This window comes from Salmo salar, chromosome ssa06, assembly GCF_905237065.1.
Source record: "Salmo salar chromosome ssa06, Ssal_v3.1, whole genome shotgun sequence".
Lineage (NCBI taxonomy): Eukaryota > Metazoa > Chordata > Actinopteri > Salmoniformes > Salmonidae > Salmo > Salmo salar.
The window spans coordinates 28771491-28795250 of record NC_059447.1 but is presented as its reverse complement, the minus strand read 5'-3'; the positions used below and the strand labels follow the sequence as shown (position 1 = coordinate 28795250).

Genomic DNA, 23760 nt, shown 5'->3' with positions numbered 1-23760 from the left:
ACAATAACACTACCACTAACTACAATAACACTACCACTGACCACAATAACACTACCACTGACCACAATAACACTACCACTGATCACAATAACACTACCACTGACCACAATAACACTACCATTGACCACAATAACATACTGACTACAATAACTCACTGACCACAATAACACTACCACTGACCACGATAACACTACCACTGATCACAATAACATACTGACTACAATAACACTACCACTGACCACAATAACACTACCACTGACCACAATAACACTACCACTGACCACAATAACACTACCACTGATCACAATAACACTACCACTGACCACAATAACTACCACTGACCACAATAACACTACCACTGACCACAATAACACTACCACTGACCACAATAACATACTGACTACAATAACTCACTGATCACAATAACACTACCACTGATCACAATAACACTACCACTGACCACAATAACACTACCACTGACCACAATAACATACTGACCACAATAACATACTGACTACAATAACACTACCACTGATCACAATAACATACTGACTACAATGACACTACCACTGATCACAATAACACTACCACTGACCACAATAACACTACCACTGATCACAATAACATACTGACTACAATGACACTACCACTGATCACAATAACACTACCACTGACCACAATAACACTACCACTGACAACAATAACATACTGACTACAATAACACTACCACTGACTACAATAACACTACCACTGACCACAATAACACTACCACTGACAACAATAACATACTGACTACAATAACACTATCACTGACCACAATAACATACTGACTACAATAACTCACTGACCACAATAACACTACCACTGACTACAATAACACTACCACTGACCACAATAACATACTGACTACAATAACACTACCACTGACCACAATAACATACTGACTACAATAACACTACCACTGACCACAATAACACTACCACTGACCACAATAACACTACCACTGACCACAATAACACTACCACTGACCACAATAACACTACCACTGACCACAATAACTCACTGACCACAATAACACTACCACTGACTACAATAACACTACCACTGACCACAATAACACTACCACTGACCACAATAACATACTGACTACAATAACACTATCACTGACCACAATAACATACTGACTACAATAACTCACTGACCACAATAACACTACCACTGACTACAATAACACTACCACTGACCACAATAACACTACCACTGACCACAATAACACTATCACTGACCACAATAACATACTGACTACAATAACACTACCAGTGACCACAATAACACTACCACTGATCACAATAACACTACAACTGACCACATTAACACTACCACTGACAACAATAACATACTGACTACAATAACTCAATGACCACAATAACACTACCACTGATCACAATAACACTACCACAGACAAAAATAACACTACCACTGATCACAATAACACTACCACTAACTACAATAACACTACCACTGACCACAATAACACTACCACTGACCACAATAACACTACCACTGATTACAATAACACTACCACTGACCACAATAACACTACCATTGACCACAATAACATACTGACTACAATAACTCACTGACCACAATAACACTACCACTGACCACGATAACACTACCACTGATCACAATAACATACTGACTACAATAACACTACCACTGACCACAATAACACTACCACTGATCACAATAACACTACCACTAACTACAATAACACTACCACTGACCACAATAACATACCACTGACCACAATGACACTACCACTGACCACAATAACACTACCACTGACCACAATAACATACTGACTACAATAACTCACCTGACCACAATAACACTACCACTGACCACAATAACACTACAACTGACCGCATTAACACTACCACTGACAACAATAACATACTGACTACAATAACTCAATGACCACAATAACACTACCACTGATCACAATAACACTACCACAAAACAAAATAACACTACCACTGATCACAATAACACTACCACTAACTACAATAACACTACCACTGACCACAATAACACTACCACTGACCACAATAACACTACCACTGATCACAATAACACTACCACTGACCACAATAACACTACCATTGACCACAATAACATACTGACTACAATAACTCACTGACCACAATAACACTACCACTGACCACGATAACACTACCACTGATCACAATAACATACTGACTACAATAACACTACCACTGACCACAATAACACTACCACTGACCACAATAACACTACCACTGACCACAATAACACTACCACTGATCACAATAACACTACCACTGACCACAATAACTCACTGACCACAATGACACTACCACTGATCACCACAATAACACTACCACTGACCACAATAACATACTGACTACAATAACTCAATGATCACAATAACACTACCACTGATCACAATAACACTACCACTGACCACAATAACACTACCACTGACCACAATAACATACTGACCACAATAACATACTGACTACAATAACACTACCACTGATCACAATAACATACTGACTACAATGACACTACCACTGATCACAATAACACTACCACTGACCACAATAACACTACCACTGATCACAATAACATACTGACTACAATGACACTACCACTGATCACAATAACACTACCACTGACCACAATAACACTACCACTGACAACAATAACATACTGACTACAATAACACTACCACTGACTACAATAACACTACCACTGACCACAATAACACTACCACTGACAACAATAACATACTGACTACAATAACACTATCACTGACCACAATAACATACTGACTACAATAACTCACTGACCACAATAACACTACCACTGACTACAATAACACTACCACTGACCACAATAACATACTGACTACAATAACACTACCACTGACCACAATAACATACTGACTACAATAACACTACCACTGACCACAATAACACTACCACTGACCACAATAACACTACCACTGACCACAATAACACTACCACTGATCACAATAACACTACCACTGACCACAATAACTCACTGACCACAATAACACTACCACTGACTACAATAACACTACCACTGACCACAATAACACTACCACTGACCACAATAACATACTGACTACAATAACACTATCACTGACCACAATAACATACTGACTACAATAACTCACTGACCACAATAACACTACCACTGACTACAATAACACTACCACTGACCACAATAACACTACCACTGACCACAATAACACTATCACTGACCACAATAACATACTGACTACAATAACACTACCAGTGACCACAATAACACTACCACTGATCACAATAACACTACAACTGACCACATTAACACTACCACTGACAACAATAACATACTGACTACAATAACTCAATGACCACAATAACACTACCACTGATCACAATAACACTACCACAAACCAAAATAACACTACCACTGATCACAATAACACTACCACTAACTACAATAACACTACCACTGACCACAATAACACTACCACTGACCACAATAACACTACCACTGATTACAATAACACTACCACTGACCACAATAACACTACCATTGACCACAATAACATACTGACTACAATAACTCACTGACCACAATAACACTACCACTGACCACGATAACACTACCACTGATCACAATAACATACTGACTACAATAACACTACCACTGACCACAATAACACTACCACTGATCACAATAACACTACCACTAACTACAATAACACTACCACTGACCACAATAACATACTGACCACAATGACACTACCACTGACCACAATAACACTACCACTGACCACAATAACATACTGACTACAATAACTCACTGACCACAATAACACTACCACTGACCACAATAACACTACAACTGACCGCATTAACACTACCACTGACAACAATAACATACTGACTACAATAACTCAATGACCACAATAACACTACCACTGATCACAATAACACTACCACAAAACAAAATAACACTACCACTGATCACAATAACACTACCACTAACTACAATAACACTACCACTGACCACAATAACACTACCACTGACCACAATAACACTACCACTGATCACAATAACACTACCACTGACCACAATAACACTACCATTGACCACAATAACATACTGACTACAATAACTCACTGACCACAATAACACTACCACTGACCACGATAACACTACCACTGATCACAATAACATACTGACTACAATAACACTACCACTGACCACAATAACACTACCACTGACCACAATAACACTACCACTGACCACAATAACACTACCACTGATCACAATAACACTACCACTGACCACAATAACTCACTGACCACAATGACACTACCACTGATCACAATAACACTACCACTGACAACAATAACACTACCACTGACCACAATAACATACTGACTACAATAACTCACTGATCACAATAACACTACCACTGATCACAATAACACTACCACTGACCACAATAGCACTACCACTGACCACAATAACATACTGACCACAATAACATACTGACTACAATAACACTACCAATGATCACAATAACATACTGACTACAATGACACTACCACTGACCACAATAACACTACCACTGATCACAATAACATACTGACTACAATGACACTACCACTGATCACAATAACACTACCACTGACCACAATAACACTACCACTGACAACAATAACATACTGACTACAATAACACTACCACTGACTACAATAACACTACCACTGACCACAATAACACTACCACTGACAACAATAACATACTGACTACAATAACACTATCACTGACCACAATAACATACTGACTACAATAACTCACTGACCACAATAACACTACCACTGACTACAATAACACTACCACTGACCACAATAACACTACCACTGACCACAATAACATACTGACTACAATAACACTATCACTGACCACAATAACATACTGACTACAATAACTCACTGACCACAATAACACTACCACTGACTACAATAACACTACCACTGACCACAATAACACTACCACTGACCACAATAACACTATCACTGACCACAATAACATACTGACTACAATAACACAACCAGTGACCACAATAACACTACCACTGATCACAATAACACTACAACTGACCACATTAACACTACCACTGACAACAATAACATACTGACTACAATAACTCAATGACCACAATAACACTACCACTGATCACAATAACACTACCACAAACCAAAATAACACTACCACTGATCACAATAACACTAACACTAACTACAATAACACTACCACTGACCACAATAACACTACCACTGACCACAATAACACTACCACTGATCACAATAACACTACCACTGACCACAATAACACTACCATTGACCACAATAACATACTGACTACACTCACTGACCACAATAACACTACCACTGACCACAATAACACTACCACTGATTACAATAACACTACCACTGACCACAATAACACTACCATTGACCACAATAACATACTGACTACAATAACTCACTGACCACAATAACACTACCACTGACCACGATAACACTACCACTGATCACAATAACATACTGACTACAATAACACTACCACTGACCACAATAACACTACCACTGATCACAATAACACTACCACTAACTACAATAACACTACCACTGACCACAATAACATACTGACCACAATGACACTACCACTGACCACAATAACACTACCACTGACCACAATAACATACTGACTACAATAACTCACTGACCACAATAACACTACCACTGACCACAATAACACTACAACTGACCGCATTAACACTACCACTGACAACAATAACATACTGACTACAATAACTCAATGACCACAATAACACTACCACTGATCACAATAACACTACCACAAAACAAAATAACACTACCACTGATCACAATAACACTACCACTAACTACAATAACACTACCACTGACCACAATAACACTACCACTGACCACAATAACACTACCACTGATCACAATAACACTACCACTGACCACAATAACACTACCATTGACCACAATAACATACTGACTACAATAACTCACTGACCACAATAACACTACCACTGACCACGATAACACTACCACTGATCACAATAACATACTGACTACAATAACACTACCACTGACCACAATAACACTACCACTGACCACAATAACACTACCACTGACCACAATAACACTACCACTGATCACAATAACACTACCACTGACCACAATAACTCACTGACCACAATGACACTACCACTGATCACAATAACACTACCACTGACAACAATAACACTACCACTGACCACAATAACATACTGACTACAATAACTCACTGATCACAATAACACTACCACTGATCACAATAACACTACCACTGACCACAATAGCACTACCACTGACCACAATAACATACTGACCACAATAACATACTGACTACAATAACACTACCACTGATCACAATAACATACTGACTACAATGACACTACCACTGACCACAATAACACTACCACTGATCACAATAACATACTGACTACAATGACACTACCACTGATCACAATAACACTACCACTGACCACAATAACACTACCACTGACAACAATAACATACTGACTACAATAACACTACCACTGACTACAATAACACTACCACTGACCACAATAACACTACCACTGACAACAATAACATACTGACTACAATAACACTATCACTGACCACAATAACATACTGACTACAATAACTCACTGACCACAATAACACTACCACTGACTACAATAACACTACCACTGACCACAATAACACTACCACTGACCACAATAACATACTGACTACAATAACACTATCACTGACCACAATAACATACTGACTACAATAACTCACTGACCACAATAACACTACCACTGACTACAATAACAGTACCACTGACCACAATAACACTACCACTGACCACAATAACACTATCACTGACCACAATAACATACTGACTACAATAACACTACCAGTGACCACAATAACACTACCACTGATCACAATAACACTACAACTGACCACATTAACACTACCACTGACAACAATAACATACTGACTACAATAACTCAATGACCACAATAACACTACCACTGATCACAATAACACTACCACAAACCAAAATAACACTACCACTGATCACAATAACACTAACACTAACTACAATAACACTACCACTGACCACAATAACACTACCACTGACCACAATAACACTACCACTGATCACAATAACACTACCACTGACCACAATAACACTACCATTGACCACAATAACATACTGACTACAATAACTCACTGACCACAATAACACTACCACTGACCACGATAACACTACCACTGATTACAATAACACTACCACTGACCACAATAACACTACCATTGACCACAATAACATACTGACTACAATAACTCACTGACCACAATAACACTACCACTGACCACGATAACACTACCACTGATCACAATAACATACTGACTACAATAACACTACCACTGACCACAATAACACTACCACTGATCACAATAACACTACCACTAACTACAATAACACTACCACTGACCACAATAACATACTGACCACAATGACACTACCACTGACCACAATAACACTACCACTGACCACAATAACATACTGACTACAATAACTCACTGACCACAATAACACTACCACTGACCACAATAACACTACAACTGACCGCATTAACACTACCACTGACAACAATAACATACTGACTACAATAACTCAATGACCACAATAACACTACCACTGATCACAATAACACTACCACAAAACAAAATAACACTACCACTGATCACAATAACACTACCACTAACTACAATAACACTACCACTGACCACAATAACACTACCACTGACCACAATAACACTACCACTGATCACAATAACACTACCACTGACCACAATAACACTACCACTGACCACAATAACATACTGACTACAATAACTCACTGACCACAATAACACTACCACTGACCACGATAACACTACCACTGATCACAATAACATACTGACTACAATAACACTACCACTGACCACAATAACACTACCACTGACCACAATAACACTACCACTGACCACAATAACACTACCACTGATCACAATAACACTACCACTGACCACAATAACTCACTGACCACAATGACACTACCACTGATCACAATAACACTACCACTGACAACAATAACACTACCACTGACCACAATAACATACTGACTACAATAACTCACTGATCACAATAACACTACCACTGATCACAATAACACTACCACTGACCACAATAACACTACCACTGACCACAATAACATACTGACCACAATAACATACTGACTACAATAACACTACCACTGATCACAATAACATACTGACTACAATGACACTACCACTGACCACAATAACACTACCACTGATCACAATAACATACTGACTACAATGACACTACCACTGATCACAATAACACTACCACTGACCACAATAACACTACCACTGACAACAATAACATACTGACTACAATAACACTACCACTGACTACAATAACACTACCACTGACCACAATAACACTACCACTGACAACAATAACATACTGACTACAATAACACTATCACTGACCACAATAACATACTGACTACAATAACTCACTGACCACAATAACACTACCACTGACTACAATAACACTACCACTGACCACAATAACACTACCACTGACCACAATAACATACTGACTACAATAACACTATCACTGACCACAATAACATACTGACTACAATAACTCACTGACCACAATAACACTACCACTGACTACAATAACAGTACCACTGACCACAATAACACTACCACTGACCACAATAACACTATCACTGACCACAATAACATACTGACTACAATAACACTACCAGTGACCACAATAACACTACCACTGATCACAATAACACTACAACTGACCACATTAACACTACCACTGACAACAATAACATACTGACTACAATAACTCAATGACCACAATAACACTACCACTGATCACAATAACACTACCACAAACCAAAATAACACTACCACTGATCACAATAACACTACCACTAACTACAATAACACTACCACTGACCACAATAACACTACCACTGACCACAATAACACTACCACTGATCACAATAACACTACCACTGACCACAATAACACTACCATTGACCACAATAACATACTGACTACAATAACTCACTGACCACAATAACACTACCACTGACCACGATAACACTACCACTGATCACAATAACATACTGACTACAATAACACTACCACTGACCACAATAACACTACCACTGACCACAATAACACTACCACTGACCACAATAACACTACCACTGATCACAATAACACTACCACTGACCACAATAACTCACTGACCACAATGACACTACCACTGATCACAATAACACTACCACTGACAACAATAACACTACCACTGACCACAATAACATACTGACTACAATAACTCACTGATCACAATAACACTACCACTGATCACAATAACACTACCACTGACCACAATAACACTACCACTGATCACAATAACACTACAACTGACCACATTAACACTACCACTGACAACAATAACATACTGACTACAATAACTCAATGACCACAATAACACTACCACTGATCACAATAACACTACCACAAACCAAAATAACACTACCACTGATCACAATAACACTAACACTAACTACAATAACACTACCACTGACCACAATAACACTACCACTGACCACAATAACACTACCACTGATCACAATAACACTACCACTGACCACAATAACACTACCATTGACCACAATAACATACTGACTACAATAACACTTCACTGACCACAATAACACTACCACTGACCACGATAACACTACCACTGATTACAATAACACTACCACTGACCACAATAACACTACCATTGACCACAATAACATACTGACTACAATAACTCACTGACCACAATAACACTACCACTGACCACGATAACACTACCACTGACCACAATAACACTACTGACTACAATAACACTACCACTGACCACAATAACACTACCACTGACCACAATAACACTACCACTAACTACAATAACACTACCACTGACCACAATAACATACACTGACCACAATAACACTACCACTGACCACAATAACACTACCACTGACCACAATAACATACTGACTACAATAACTCACTGACCACAATAACACTACCACTGACCACAATAACACTACAACTGACCGCATTAACACTACCACTGACAACAATAACATACTGACTACAATAACTCAATGACCACAATAACACTACCACTGATCACAATAACACTACCACAAAACAAAATAACACTACCACTGATCACAATAACACTACCACTAACTACAATAACACTACCACTGACCACAATAACACTACCACTGACCACAATAACACTACCACTGATCACAATAACACTACCACTGACCACAATAACACTACCATTGACCACAATAACATACTGACTACAATAACTCACTGACCACAATAACACTACCACTGACCACGATAACACTACCACTGATCACAATAACATACTGACTACAATAACACTACCACTGACCACAATAACACTACCACTGACCACAATAACACTACCACTGACCACAATAACACTACCACTGATCACAATAACACTACCACTGACCACAATAACTCACTGACCACAATGACACTACCACTGATCACAATAACACTACCACTGACAACAATAACACTACCACTGACCACAATAACATACTGACTACAATAACTCACTGATCACAATAACACTACCACTGATCACAATAACACTACCACTGACCACAATAACACTACCACTGACCACAATAACATACTGACCACAATAACATACTGACTACAATAACACTACCACTGATCACAATAACATACTGACTACAATGACACTACCACTGACCACAATAACACTACCACTGATCACAATAACATACTGACTACAATGACACTACCACTGATCACAATAACACTACCACTGACCACAATAACACTACCACTGACAACAATAACATACTGACTACAATAACACTACCACTGACTACAATAACACTACCACTGACCACAATAACACTACCACTGACAACAATAACATACTGACTACTAACACTATCACTGACCACAATAACATACTGACTACAATAACTCACTGACCACAATAACACTACCACTGACTACAATAACACTACCACTGACCACAATAACACTACCACTGACCACAATAACATACTGACTACAATAACACTATCACTGACCACAATAACATACTGACTACAATAACTCACTGACCACAATAACACTACCACTGACTACAATAACACTACCACTGACCACAATAACACTACCACTGACCACAATAACACTATCACTGACCACAATAACATACTGACTACAATAACACTACCAGTGACCACAATAACACTACCACTGATCACAATAACACTACAACTGACCACATTAACACTACCACTGACAACAATAACATACTGACTACAATAACTCAATGACCACAATAACACTACCACTGATCACAATAACACTACCACAAACCAAAATAACACTACCACTGATCACAATAACACTACCACTAACTACAATAACACTACCACTGACCACAATAACACTACCACTGACCACAATAACACTACCACTGATCACAATAACACTACCACTGACCACAATAACACTACCATTGACCACAATAACATACTGACTACAATAACTCACTGACCACAATAACACTACCACTGACCACGATAACACTACCACTGATCACAATAACATACTGACTACAATAACACTACCACTGACCACAATAACACTACCACTGACCACAATAACACTACCACTGACCACAATAACACTACCACTGATCACAATAACACTACCACTGACCACAATAACTCACTGACCACAATGACACTACCACTGATCACAATAACACTACCACTGACAACAATAACACTACCACTGACCACAATAACATACTGACTACAATAACTCACTGATCACAATAACACTACCACTGATCACAATAACACTACCACTGACCACAATAACACTACCACTGACCACAATAACATACTGACCACAATAACATACTGACTACAATAACACTACCACTGATCACAATAACATACTGACTACAATGACACTACCACTGACCACAATAACACTACCACTGACCACAATAACACTACCACTGATCACAATAACATACTGACTACAATAACACTACCACTGATCACAATAACACTACCACTGACCACAATAACACTACCACTGACAACAATAACATACTGACTACAATAACACTACCACTGACTACAATAACACTACCACTGACCACAATAACACTACCACTGACAACAATAACATACTGACTACAATAACACTATCACTGACCACAATAACATACTGACTACAATAACTCACTGACCACAATAACACTACCACTGACTACAATAACACTACCACTGACCACAATAACACTACCACTGACCACAATAACATATTGACTACAATAACACTATCACTGACCACAATAACATACTGACTACAATAACTCACTGACCACAATAACACTACCACTGACTACAATAACACTACCACTGACCACAATAACACTACCACTGACCACAATAACACTACCACTGACCACAATAACATACTGACTACAATAACTCACTGACCACAATAACACTACCACTGACTACAATAACAGTACCACTGACCACAATAACACTACCACTGACCACAATAACACTATCACTGACCACAATAACATACTGACTACAATAACACTACCACTGACCACAATAACACTACCACTGATCACAATAACACTACAACTGACCACATTAACACTACCACTGACAACAATAACATACTGACTACAATAACTCAATGACCACAATAACACTACCACTGATCACAATAACACTACCACTAACTACAATAACACTACCACTGACCACAATAACACTACCACTGACCACAATAACACTACCACTGATCACAATAACACTACCACTGACCACAATAACACTACCATTGACCACAATAACATACTGACTACAATAACTCACTGACCACAATAACACTACCACTGACCACGATAACACTACCACTGATCACAATAACATACTGACTACAATAACACTACCACTGACCACAATAACACTACCACTGACCACAATAACACTACCACTGACCACAATAACACTACCACTGATCACAATAACACTACCACTGACCACAATAACTCACTGACCACAATGACACTACCACTGATCACAATAACACTACCACTGACAACAATAACACTACCACTGACCACAATAACATACTGACTACAATAACTCACTGATCACAATAACACTACCACTGATCACAATAACACTACCACTGACCACAATAACACTACCACTGACCACAATAACATACTGACCACAATAACATACTGACTACAATAACACTACCACTGATCACAATAACATACTGACTACAATGACACTACCACTGATCACAATAACACTACCACTGACCACAATAACACTACCACTGATCACAATAACATACTGACTACAATGACACTACCACTGATCACAATAACACTACCACTGACCACAATAACACTACCACTGACAACAATAACATACTGACTACAATAACACTACCACTGACTACAATAACACTACCACTGACCACAATAACACTACCACTGACAACAATAACATACTGACTACAATAACACTATCACTGACCACAATAACATACTGACTACAATAACTCACTGACCACAATAACACTACCACTGACTACAATAACACTACCACTGACCACAATAACACTACCACTGACCACAATAACATATTGACTACAATAACACTATCACTGACCACAATAACATACTGACTACAATAACTCACTGACCACAATAACACTACCACTGACTACAATAACACTACCACTGACCACAATAACACTACCACTGACCACAATAACACTATCACTGACCACAATAACATACTGACTACAATAACTCACTGACCACAATAACACTACCACTGACTACAATAACAGTACCACTGACCACAATAACACTACCACTGACCACAATAACACTATCACTGACCACAATAACATACTGACTACAATAACACTACCAGTGACCACAATAACACTACCACTGATCACAATAACACTACAACTGACCACATTAACACTACCACTGACAACAATAACATACTGACTACAATAACTCAATGACCACAATAACACTACCACTGATCACAATAACACTACCACAAACCAAAATAACACTACCACTGATCACAATAACACTACCACTAACTACAATAACACTACCACTGACCACAATAACACTACCACTGACCACAATAACACTACCACTGATCACAATAACACTACCACTGACCACAATAACACTACCATTGACCACAATAACATACTGACTACAATAACTCACTGACCACAATAACACTACCACTGACCACGATAACACTACCACTGATCACAATAACATACTGACTACAATAACACTACCACTGACCACAATAACACTACCACTGACCACAATAACACTACCACTGACCACAATAACACTACCACTGATCACAATAACACTACCACTGACCACAATAACTCACTGACCACAATGACACTACCACTGATCACAATAACACTACCACTGACAACAATAACACTACCACTGACCACAATAACATACTGACTACAATAACTCACTGATCACAATAACACTACCACTGATCACAATAACACTACCACTGACCACAATAACACTATCACTGACCACAATAACATACTGACCACAATAACATACTGACTACAATAACACTACCACTGATCACAATAACATACTGACTACAATGACACTACCACTGATCACAATAACACTACCACTGACCACAATAACACTACCACTGATCACAATAACATACTGACTACAATGACACTACCACTGATCACAATAACACTACCACTGACCACAATAACACTACCACTGACAACAATAACATACTGACTACAATAACACTATCACTGACTACAATAACACTACCACTGACCACAATAACACTACCACTGACAACAATAACACTATCACTGACCACAATAACATACTGACTACAATAACTCACTGACCACAATAACACTACCACTGACTACAATAACACTACCACTGACCACAATAACACTACCACTGACCACAATAACATATTGACTACAATAACACTATCACTGACCACAATAACATACTGACTACAATAACTCACTGACCACAATAACACTACCACTGACTACAATAACACTACCACTGACCACAATAACACTACCACTGACCACAATAACACTATCACTGACCACAATAACATACTGACTACAATAACACTACCAGTGACCACAATAACACTACCACTGATCACAATAACACTACAACTGACCACATTAACACTACCACTGACAACAATAACATACTGACTACAATAACTCAATGACCACAATAACACTACCACTGATCACAATAACACTACCACAAACCAAAATAACACTACCACTGATCACAATAACACTACCACTAACTACAATAACACTACCACTGACCACAATAACACTACCACTGACCACAATAACACTACCACTGATCACAATAACACTACCACTGACCACAATAACACTACCATTGACCACAATAACATACTGACTACAATAACTCACTGACCACAATAACACTACCACTGACCACGATAACACTACCACTGATCACAATAACATACTGACTACAATAACACTACCACTGACCACAATAACACTACCACTGACCACAATAACACTACCACTGACCACAATAACACTACCACTGACCACAATAACTCACTGACCACAATGACACTACCACTGATCACAATAACACTACCACTGACAACAATAACACTACCACTGACCACAATAACATACTGACTACAATAACTCACTGATCACAATAACACTACCACTGATCACAATAACACTACCACTGACCACAATAACACTACCACTGACCACAATAACACTACCACTGATCACAATAACATACTGACCACAATAACATACTGACTACAATAACACTACCACTGATCACAATAACATACTGACTACAATAACTCACTGACCACAATAACACTACCACTGACCACAATAACACTACCACTGATCACAATAACATACTGACTACAATAACACTACCACTGACTACAATAACACTACCACTGATCACAACATTACCACTGATCACAATAACATTACCACTGACCCCAATAACACTACCACTGACTACAATAACACTACCACTAAGTACAATATCACTACCACTGATCACAACAACATTACCACTGATCACAATAACATTACCACTGACCCCAATAACAATACCACTGACTACAATAACAGTACCACTGACCACAATAACACTACCACTGACTACAATAACACTACCACTGATCACAATAGCACTACCACTGACTACAATAACACTACCACTGATCACAATAGCACTACCACTGACTACAAGAACACTACCACTGATCACAATAACACTTCCATTAACCACATCAACAGACCTGCAGGCCACATGGAGCGGTGCATTGCAGGTGTAGGGGAAGGTTATGTAACTGGTATCAGATCCTGGTAATCAGGGGCCATGTGTCAGATCCACAGGAAGAAAATGGAACAAGCAGCATGCTAAAACACACACAGAGGAAGTGCATTACCAGAAAAACAAAGCAATAAAGTATTTATTATCTGCCATCCATCCCCTTGTCACAGTAGCTAAGAAAAGGAACCGTTGTTGGGTCCAAGCGTTTCTCTGTTCCATGGCCACACAGATTAACAGAGGTCTCTCCGCCTCCTCTTCTGTCTTAAAGGGAGGGAGAAAGAATTGGAGCAAGCATCAGTTGAGTTGCTTCTTTCTTCCAACAATGAGCTCTATTCAGTGAGATGTTCTTTTATTTACTGGACTGGGCCAGTCTGACTTTCCAACCTGCTGGCTGCTCAGAGATAATGAAGACATGCATGGAAAGACTAGCCGGTGTGTTCCAGAGCCGCTGGCCCAAAAACATGTTATACAATACCAAACACACCTCCATCAGAGCGGTGTACATGACTGGAACATACACAAAACATTATGCAAACAAACAAGTAAGCAGGTCAGAATATTGGACCAGAGACAAAGAACATTTATTTGTTTTTGAAATTAGGCACTCAAAGATATAGAAAAACAATGTCATTTAACATACTGTTCTTTTTCCTAGGTAAATACACTTGATACACTGGAGTGACTTTGCACTGCAAGTCCCCTGTCATTAAACTCATTTATACATTTACATACATGTATATATCTAAACGTTTAACTCCTGTTTCATTTGCTTACCCCAGGGTTCTTCTGTTAACTGAAACATTTGTTTTGGCTCTTTGTATATAACAGGACCATTTCTAATACTGAACTGATTCTTAGCTGCCTTCTATCCATTTGATTCACTTATGAAAGTATTTTAGAGCCAGTAACACTGAAATAAATGGAAATAAATGGAAAATAAAATGAAAATAAGGTAATTGTAGAAAGCCCTTTGCTCAGTGTGGAGGGCCCCAGACATTGAGCACCGGTCGGTCTCTCGAACCCTGAGCTAAACAAAGTCGTCATGTTGGGTGGAACCCCGGTCTCTGGCATCTACCTGATCAGAACTCCTCCATCCCTGCCCTGCTCAGCTCAGTCTAACTAACGCACACATTCGGTCCCTCTGCTCTGCAAGAATGACACTAAGAGAAGGTTATTCTGTGAGACACAGCATTCTAGTGCATACTCTTAAAATTAGACTTCACATACTTCCCCTCTATTTCCCACACATCACGCCAGCAAGGAGAAATATGGAGGAACTTCAGAAGCCTTTAACTCCTAGGCGGTGGCCTTGTTAAAAAAAGTACTGAAACTGTGAGAGGTTTGACAGGGCAGTCCAACAGAAAGGGTCCAATGGAAAAGTATTGCCATTTAATAAAGCATGGACCTTTAGACATAATATATTATACTGGAGCTGGGAATGTGGATATGTTTCTTGTTTTGGAGCAGAGACCAGGTAAGATAGCCAGAGGTCGTTTTCCACCCAAAGTGTTTCATTAATAAACCCCAATGTTGTAATTTCTGCAAAACCAGCTGCTTTCACAATTTATCATTTCGAACGGCAACATTTATCTCATAGGTCTAAATGCATCCTCATTAGATTTCAAATTGTCTAGAGTCAATATATAAAAAATATATTTATACATATATATTTGAATATAACAATTCAGGAATGGATGAACATAGGGATTTAAATAAAAGTGAAAGAAATGTAATATTTAAAGTTGAAAAAAAAGTTAATTTCGTAAGGCGAACAATAACCAACAACATTAATTTTACATAAAAGTGCATCTGACTCAAATGAATCCTAAATGGCAGAGTTCCACTGTTTGGCGTAGCGTTTTCCTAGATACACTTGTCAACACATAGAAAACTGGTTAACCTTATGGCAACTCACTTTCAAATCAAGGCATTAGGATTGTATTTCTCTAGGACTAAAATAAAATCTCTCTGTCAATCACAAAGTACAATATCATTTGTAATATTGTGTAGTTAGCATATCCGCCAACAAAACTGGAAACCAACCCCTTCATGAATGAAATCGGTCATTTTTGGTACACTCAGAAAACCCTGGGCTGTGATAATGAGGGGCTGCAGTGGAGAGTTGGTCTACTGTGAAGGTCATAATGACAACATAAAAACACTGATGGCTCTGCTTCCATGTTGTATGGTGAGGACAGGACAGATCAGCACCATCAGGGACTGTGAGTCTTCAAAAGAACATAAAGAGGCATTTTCTAAAAAATACAAACAATATCAGAGACGGATCAGAGGAGAAAGTGAAAAATGAAATCCGTCCCGTCTCTATAACACTGACTGGTGCATCTGTTGGTTTCATCAGTTAGCATGTTGAAGCACTGAGCTGTGGCTGTGGGTCTGCTGTCTTGGCCTAAGCAGACCAGACACTGCTCTGCTCAAGCTTACTGTAAGTCCCATATGAAACAGTTCATTAACTCAGGGGTCTCACCTAATAGCCCATCTAGAGAATGTAAACTTAGGAGGGGACACTTTGGAATATTTGAAAGGCACATTCGGTGGCGGTGCTTGATCAAATCCCATCTTGAGCCACATATCATAGATTTGATGTGATTGGAGTGTCCGTGTGTGTGTGTGTGTGTGTGTGTGTGTGTGTGTGTGTGTGTGTGTGTGTGTGTGTGTGTGTGTGTGTGTGTGTGTGTTTGATCCTCTCACAGACCACCAAGGTGATAGCTGAATAGATACAGTTCGTATGGAGTTGGTGGGTCCAGTTCTCCACAGCAGACAGCTGAACACTGATCAGTCATATAGCTCCCCCTAGTGGGGGAAGTTGGACGTGAATTTGATAATTGTCGTTAGCAGCTTGGAATAATGGCACTGTGCTATTATCCATAATAATGGATCATGTGTATTTGTGGGTTAAGGAATGAATGTGAGTGGTGGTGAGTCTGGTTTGGGGAGAGAGCTGTAGGATGGAAAGGCCCAAGTTCCAAATTCCAAGTCTAGAGTGTAGATGTCAGCTGTAGGCCATGAGTCCTGAGGAGCGGTTGAGACAGAGAAAGTGTACTAGTACTTCCCCTCAGCAGAGGATCTGGGAGAAGGGGTGTTTGAGCAGCTCCTCAGCACTGGGCCGGTGCTTGGCCTCCACAAAGATGCGGTGGATGAAGTCACGGGTGTGGTCCGAGGTGTGTGAGGGCAGCAGGGGTTTGGTGGGCTGGGTGGCGATCTTAAAGATGGCTGCCATGGCCTCGTATTCGGCCCAGGGAGGCTTCTCTGTCAGCATCTCCACCACTGTGCAGCCCAGGCTCCTGGGGAAGGAGACACACACAGTGTTAAGAGAACACCCATACGAGCACAAATACACAATTTAAACACTTGCCGCCCAAAACGTGTAAATATTGGAATATAAATGGTGCCTTCCTGTAGTATACTTATGATAAAAAATGTATTCTATTCTACTGAGACATTAACTTCATGTTTGTATTCTTATATATTCTTATTTGTTATTGTTGTTGCATTGTTGAGAAGGAACCTGCAGGTAAGCATTTTGTTAGACGGTGTACACCATGTGTATGCTGTACATACGACTAATACAACTACAAACTTGAAACACGCTCATCAGAATAGGACATTCAATGCAATACACAATCGTATAACTCATTGACTTGTGTGAATTGACAAAAGCAGTGTTAACACACTGAAAAAACAAAGGGCAGCTTTTCCTCACTACAGGCACGAAGGGAAAAGGCCATCCCTCTGCTCTTCTGCTTTCCCAGGACCCACTGGAATGTTTTGGTGGAAACTTTTTCCCTGTTGACAATTAAAGTGTGCTTTTGCTGGCTACGGGAGGCCGTTTCAGTCCTGAAGTCAGACAGAGCAGGGGGCTGGTGAGGGGAGCTGGGTTTAGGGACAGACTCCCCTTTGGAACCTGTTACCCCCTACCGATGCTCCCGGCCTGGTCTGGCCCCCCAGGGGAGCAATGAAGTCGGAACATTCTGAACCCTGGCACAAGCTGGCTGGTTAACTGGCTCTTGGCCAATCACATCCCTCGCCTGATGGAATACTACACAATCAGATTGCACAGGGGAATTCCTGGGCAGCAGGTGGACCCGACCCATTTCAGGGCCCTGTACGTGGGAGTGAGGCAGTCCTTCTCGACATTCTCTTTTAAATATAGCACTTTTAATATTTTATATATAGCACATTTTCCCTTGAAGAATAATGGTTTCCCCCTTTTAGAACAGCTATTTTCCCTCCCTTCACATTCCAGCAGTCTAGCCACTCTATCAGGGAAGGAGCCTACTTATAAGAGCACACAAGGAAAGCATCTGACACTTGAAGATATTCACACACTCCCAGATGAGACATCTATCCTCCACCTCCCCCCTATCAACACAACTAATCAGAATCACCTGCATGTGTATAAGACCTCTTACCCAAACCCCAACCCCATGTGTCCCGGTCCTTACCAGACGTCAGCCTTCCTGCCGTAGCCCTCTCCGCTGATCACCTCGGGGCTCATCCAGTAGGGGGTGCCAGTGACAGAGCGGATGCCCGTGCCAGACATGCAGATGGTCTGCAGCCTCTTGCTGGCACCGAAATCTCCCAGCTTCACGTTTCCTGCCGAATCCCGCAGGATGTTGGCACCTGGATAAGGAGACGACAGAGTAACACCATGTGACACAGACTCACCCAACCACCTTCCTTGTATTTTAAATGTAGCTTTTAGGTCCTTGTGCTTGAGTCTGGAAGTCTATAGCCATTTAGTTCACTATCTTTACTACAAATGGCCATCTGAGCAGTGTGTTGACATAACTACCTTTGATGTCACGGTGAACGATCATGTTGCTGTGCAGATAGGACATGCCCTCCAGGATCTGCCGTGTGTACTTCCGCGTCACGTTTTCCGTCAGCGCCCCGTAGGCCTTCAACTGGTCTTTGACTGAACCCTGAAAGACAAGAAGGAAGTGCATGGTTTATACTGCTATTCCCAGGAGAGACTGGGACACAGTCCAGGACTGAACACCACAGATACCCTTTAACCCCAAACACTCCGGCCCTGAGCCGATGTGTGAAGAATAGACTGACCCCCGGCATGTACTCCATGAAGATGGTGAGGGTCTTTTCGTTGTGGTCCCTCAGACAGCCGTAGTACTGGACGATGCGTTCGTGGTGGAGGTTCTTTAACAACTGGATCTCACACTCCAGAGCACTCACCTCCTACAGACAGACAGACAGTCAGACAGACAGACAGACAGACAGACAGACAGACAGACAGACAGACAGACAGACAGACAGACAGACAGACAGACAGACAGACAGACAGACAGACAGACAGACAGACAGACAGACAGACAGACAGACAGACAGACAGACAGACAGACAGACAGACAGACAGACAGACAGACAGACAGACAGACAGACAGACAGACAGGGAACAACAGGTTGAGGGTTGTTGTACTCGACAACAACAACAACAAATCCTCAACATTACATGATATGAATGAGTCATCTGTCCACCAAAAGCTATACAAAGACAACTAAAAAAGCTGACAAATGGAAAAAGCATTTCAGACACACAGACCAGCTCTCTCTGCAGATAGGACATTAGTGGTAACAGTCCAGTTCCTCAAAAGCAGTTCCTCTGTTTACCTCAGAGAATATGGCCACAGAGATCACATCACAGAGAGAGACAGCGGAGGAGGGAAATGGAGATACAGTGAGGGGAAAAAGTATTTGATCCCCTGCTGATTTTGTACATTTGCCCACTGACAAAGAAATGATCAGTCTATAATTTTAATGGTAGGTTTATTTGAACAGTGAGAGACAGAATAACAAAATAATCCAGAAAAATGCATGTAAAAAATGTTATAAAATGATTAGCATTTTAATGAGGGAAATAAATATTTGACCCCTCTGCAAAACATGACTTAGTACTTGGTGGCAAAACCCTTGTTGGCAATCACAGAGGTCAGACGTTTCTTGTAGTTGGCCACCAGGTTTGCACACATCTCAGGAGGGATTTTGTCCCACTCCTCTTTGCAAATCTTCTCCAAGTCATTAAGGTTTCGAGGCTGACGTTTGGCAACTCAAACCTTCAGCTCCCTCCACAGATTTTCTATGGGATTAAGGTCTGGAGACTGGCTAGGCCACTCCAGGACCTTAATGTGCTTCTTCTTGAGCCACTCCTTTGTGTGTGTTTTGGGTCATTGTCATGCTGGACTACACATCCACGACCCATTTTCAATACCCTGGCTGAGGGAAGGAGGTTCTCACCCAAGATTTGACGGTACATGGCCCCGTCCGTCGTCCCTTTGATGCAAAGTCGTCCTGTCCCCTTAGCAGAAAAACACCCACAAAGCATAATGTTTCCACCTCCGTGTTTGACGGTGGAGATGGTGTTCTTAGGGTCATAGGCAGCATTCCTCCTCCTCCAAACACGGTGAGTTGAGTTGATGCCAAAGAGCTCCATTTTGTTCTCATCTGACCACAACACTTTCACCCAGTTGTCCTCTGAATCATTCAGATGTTCATTGGCAAACTTCAGACGGGCATGTATATGTGCTTTCTTGAGCAGGGGGACCTTGCGGGCGCTGCGGGATTTCAGTCCTTCACGGCGTAGTGTGTTACCAATTGTTTTCTTGGTGACTATGGTCCCAGCTGCCTTGAGATCATTGACAAGATCCTCCTGTGTAGTTCTGGGCTGATTCCTCACCGTTCTCATGATCATTGCAACTCCACGAGGTGAGATCTTGCATGAAGCCCCAGGCTGAGGGAGATTGACAGTTATTTTGTCTTTCTTCCACTTGCGAATAATCGCACCAACTGTTGTCACCTTCTCACCAAGCTGCTTGGCGA

General features: G+C 40.3%; 1 protein-coding gene across 1 annotated transcript in view; it reads right to left on the bottom strand.

Moving 5' to 3' along the window:
- Positions 1-17465: 17465 nt before the first annotated feature.
- LOC106606859 (mitogen-activated protein kinase kinase kinase 3) overlaps positions 17466-23760 on the bottom strand; it is a 23475-nt gene continuing 17180 nt past the window's right edge. The window contains exons 14-17 of the mRNA XM_045720135.1: positions 21991-22122; positions 21722-21851; positions 21372-21549; positions 17466-20210 (exon numbers count right to left, since the gene is read on the bottom strand). Coding sequence (XP_045576091.1) covers positions 19982-20210; positions 21372-21549; positions 21722-21851; positions 21991-22122 — 669 coding nt within the window. The 3' untranslated portion in view covers positions 17466-19981. The remainder of the gene's footprint in view (positions 20211-21371; positions 21550-21721; positions 21852-21990; positions 22123-23760) is intronic.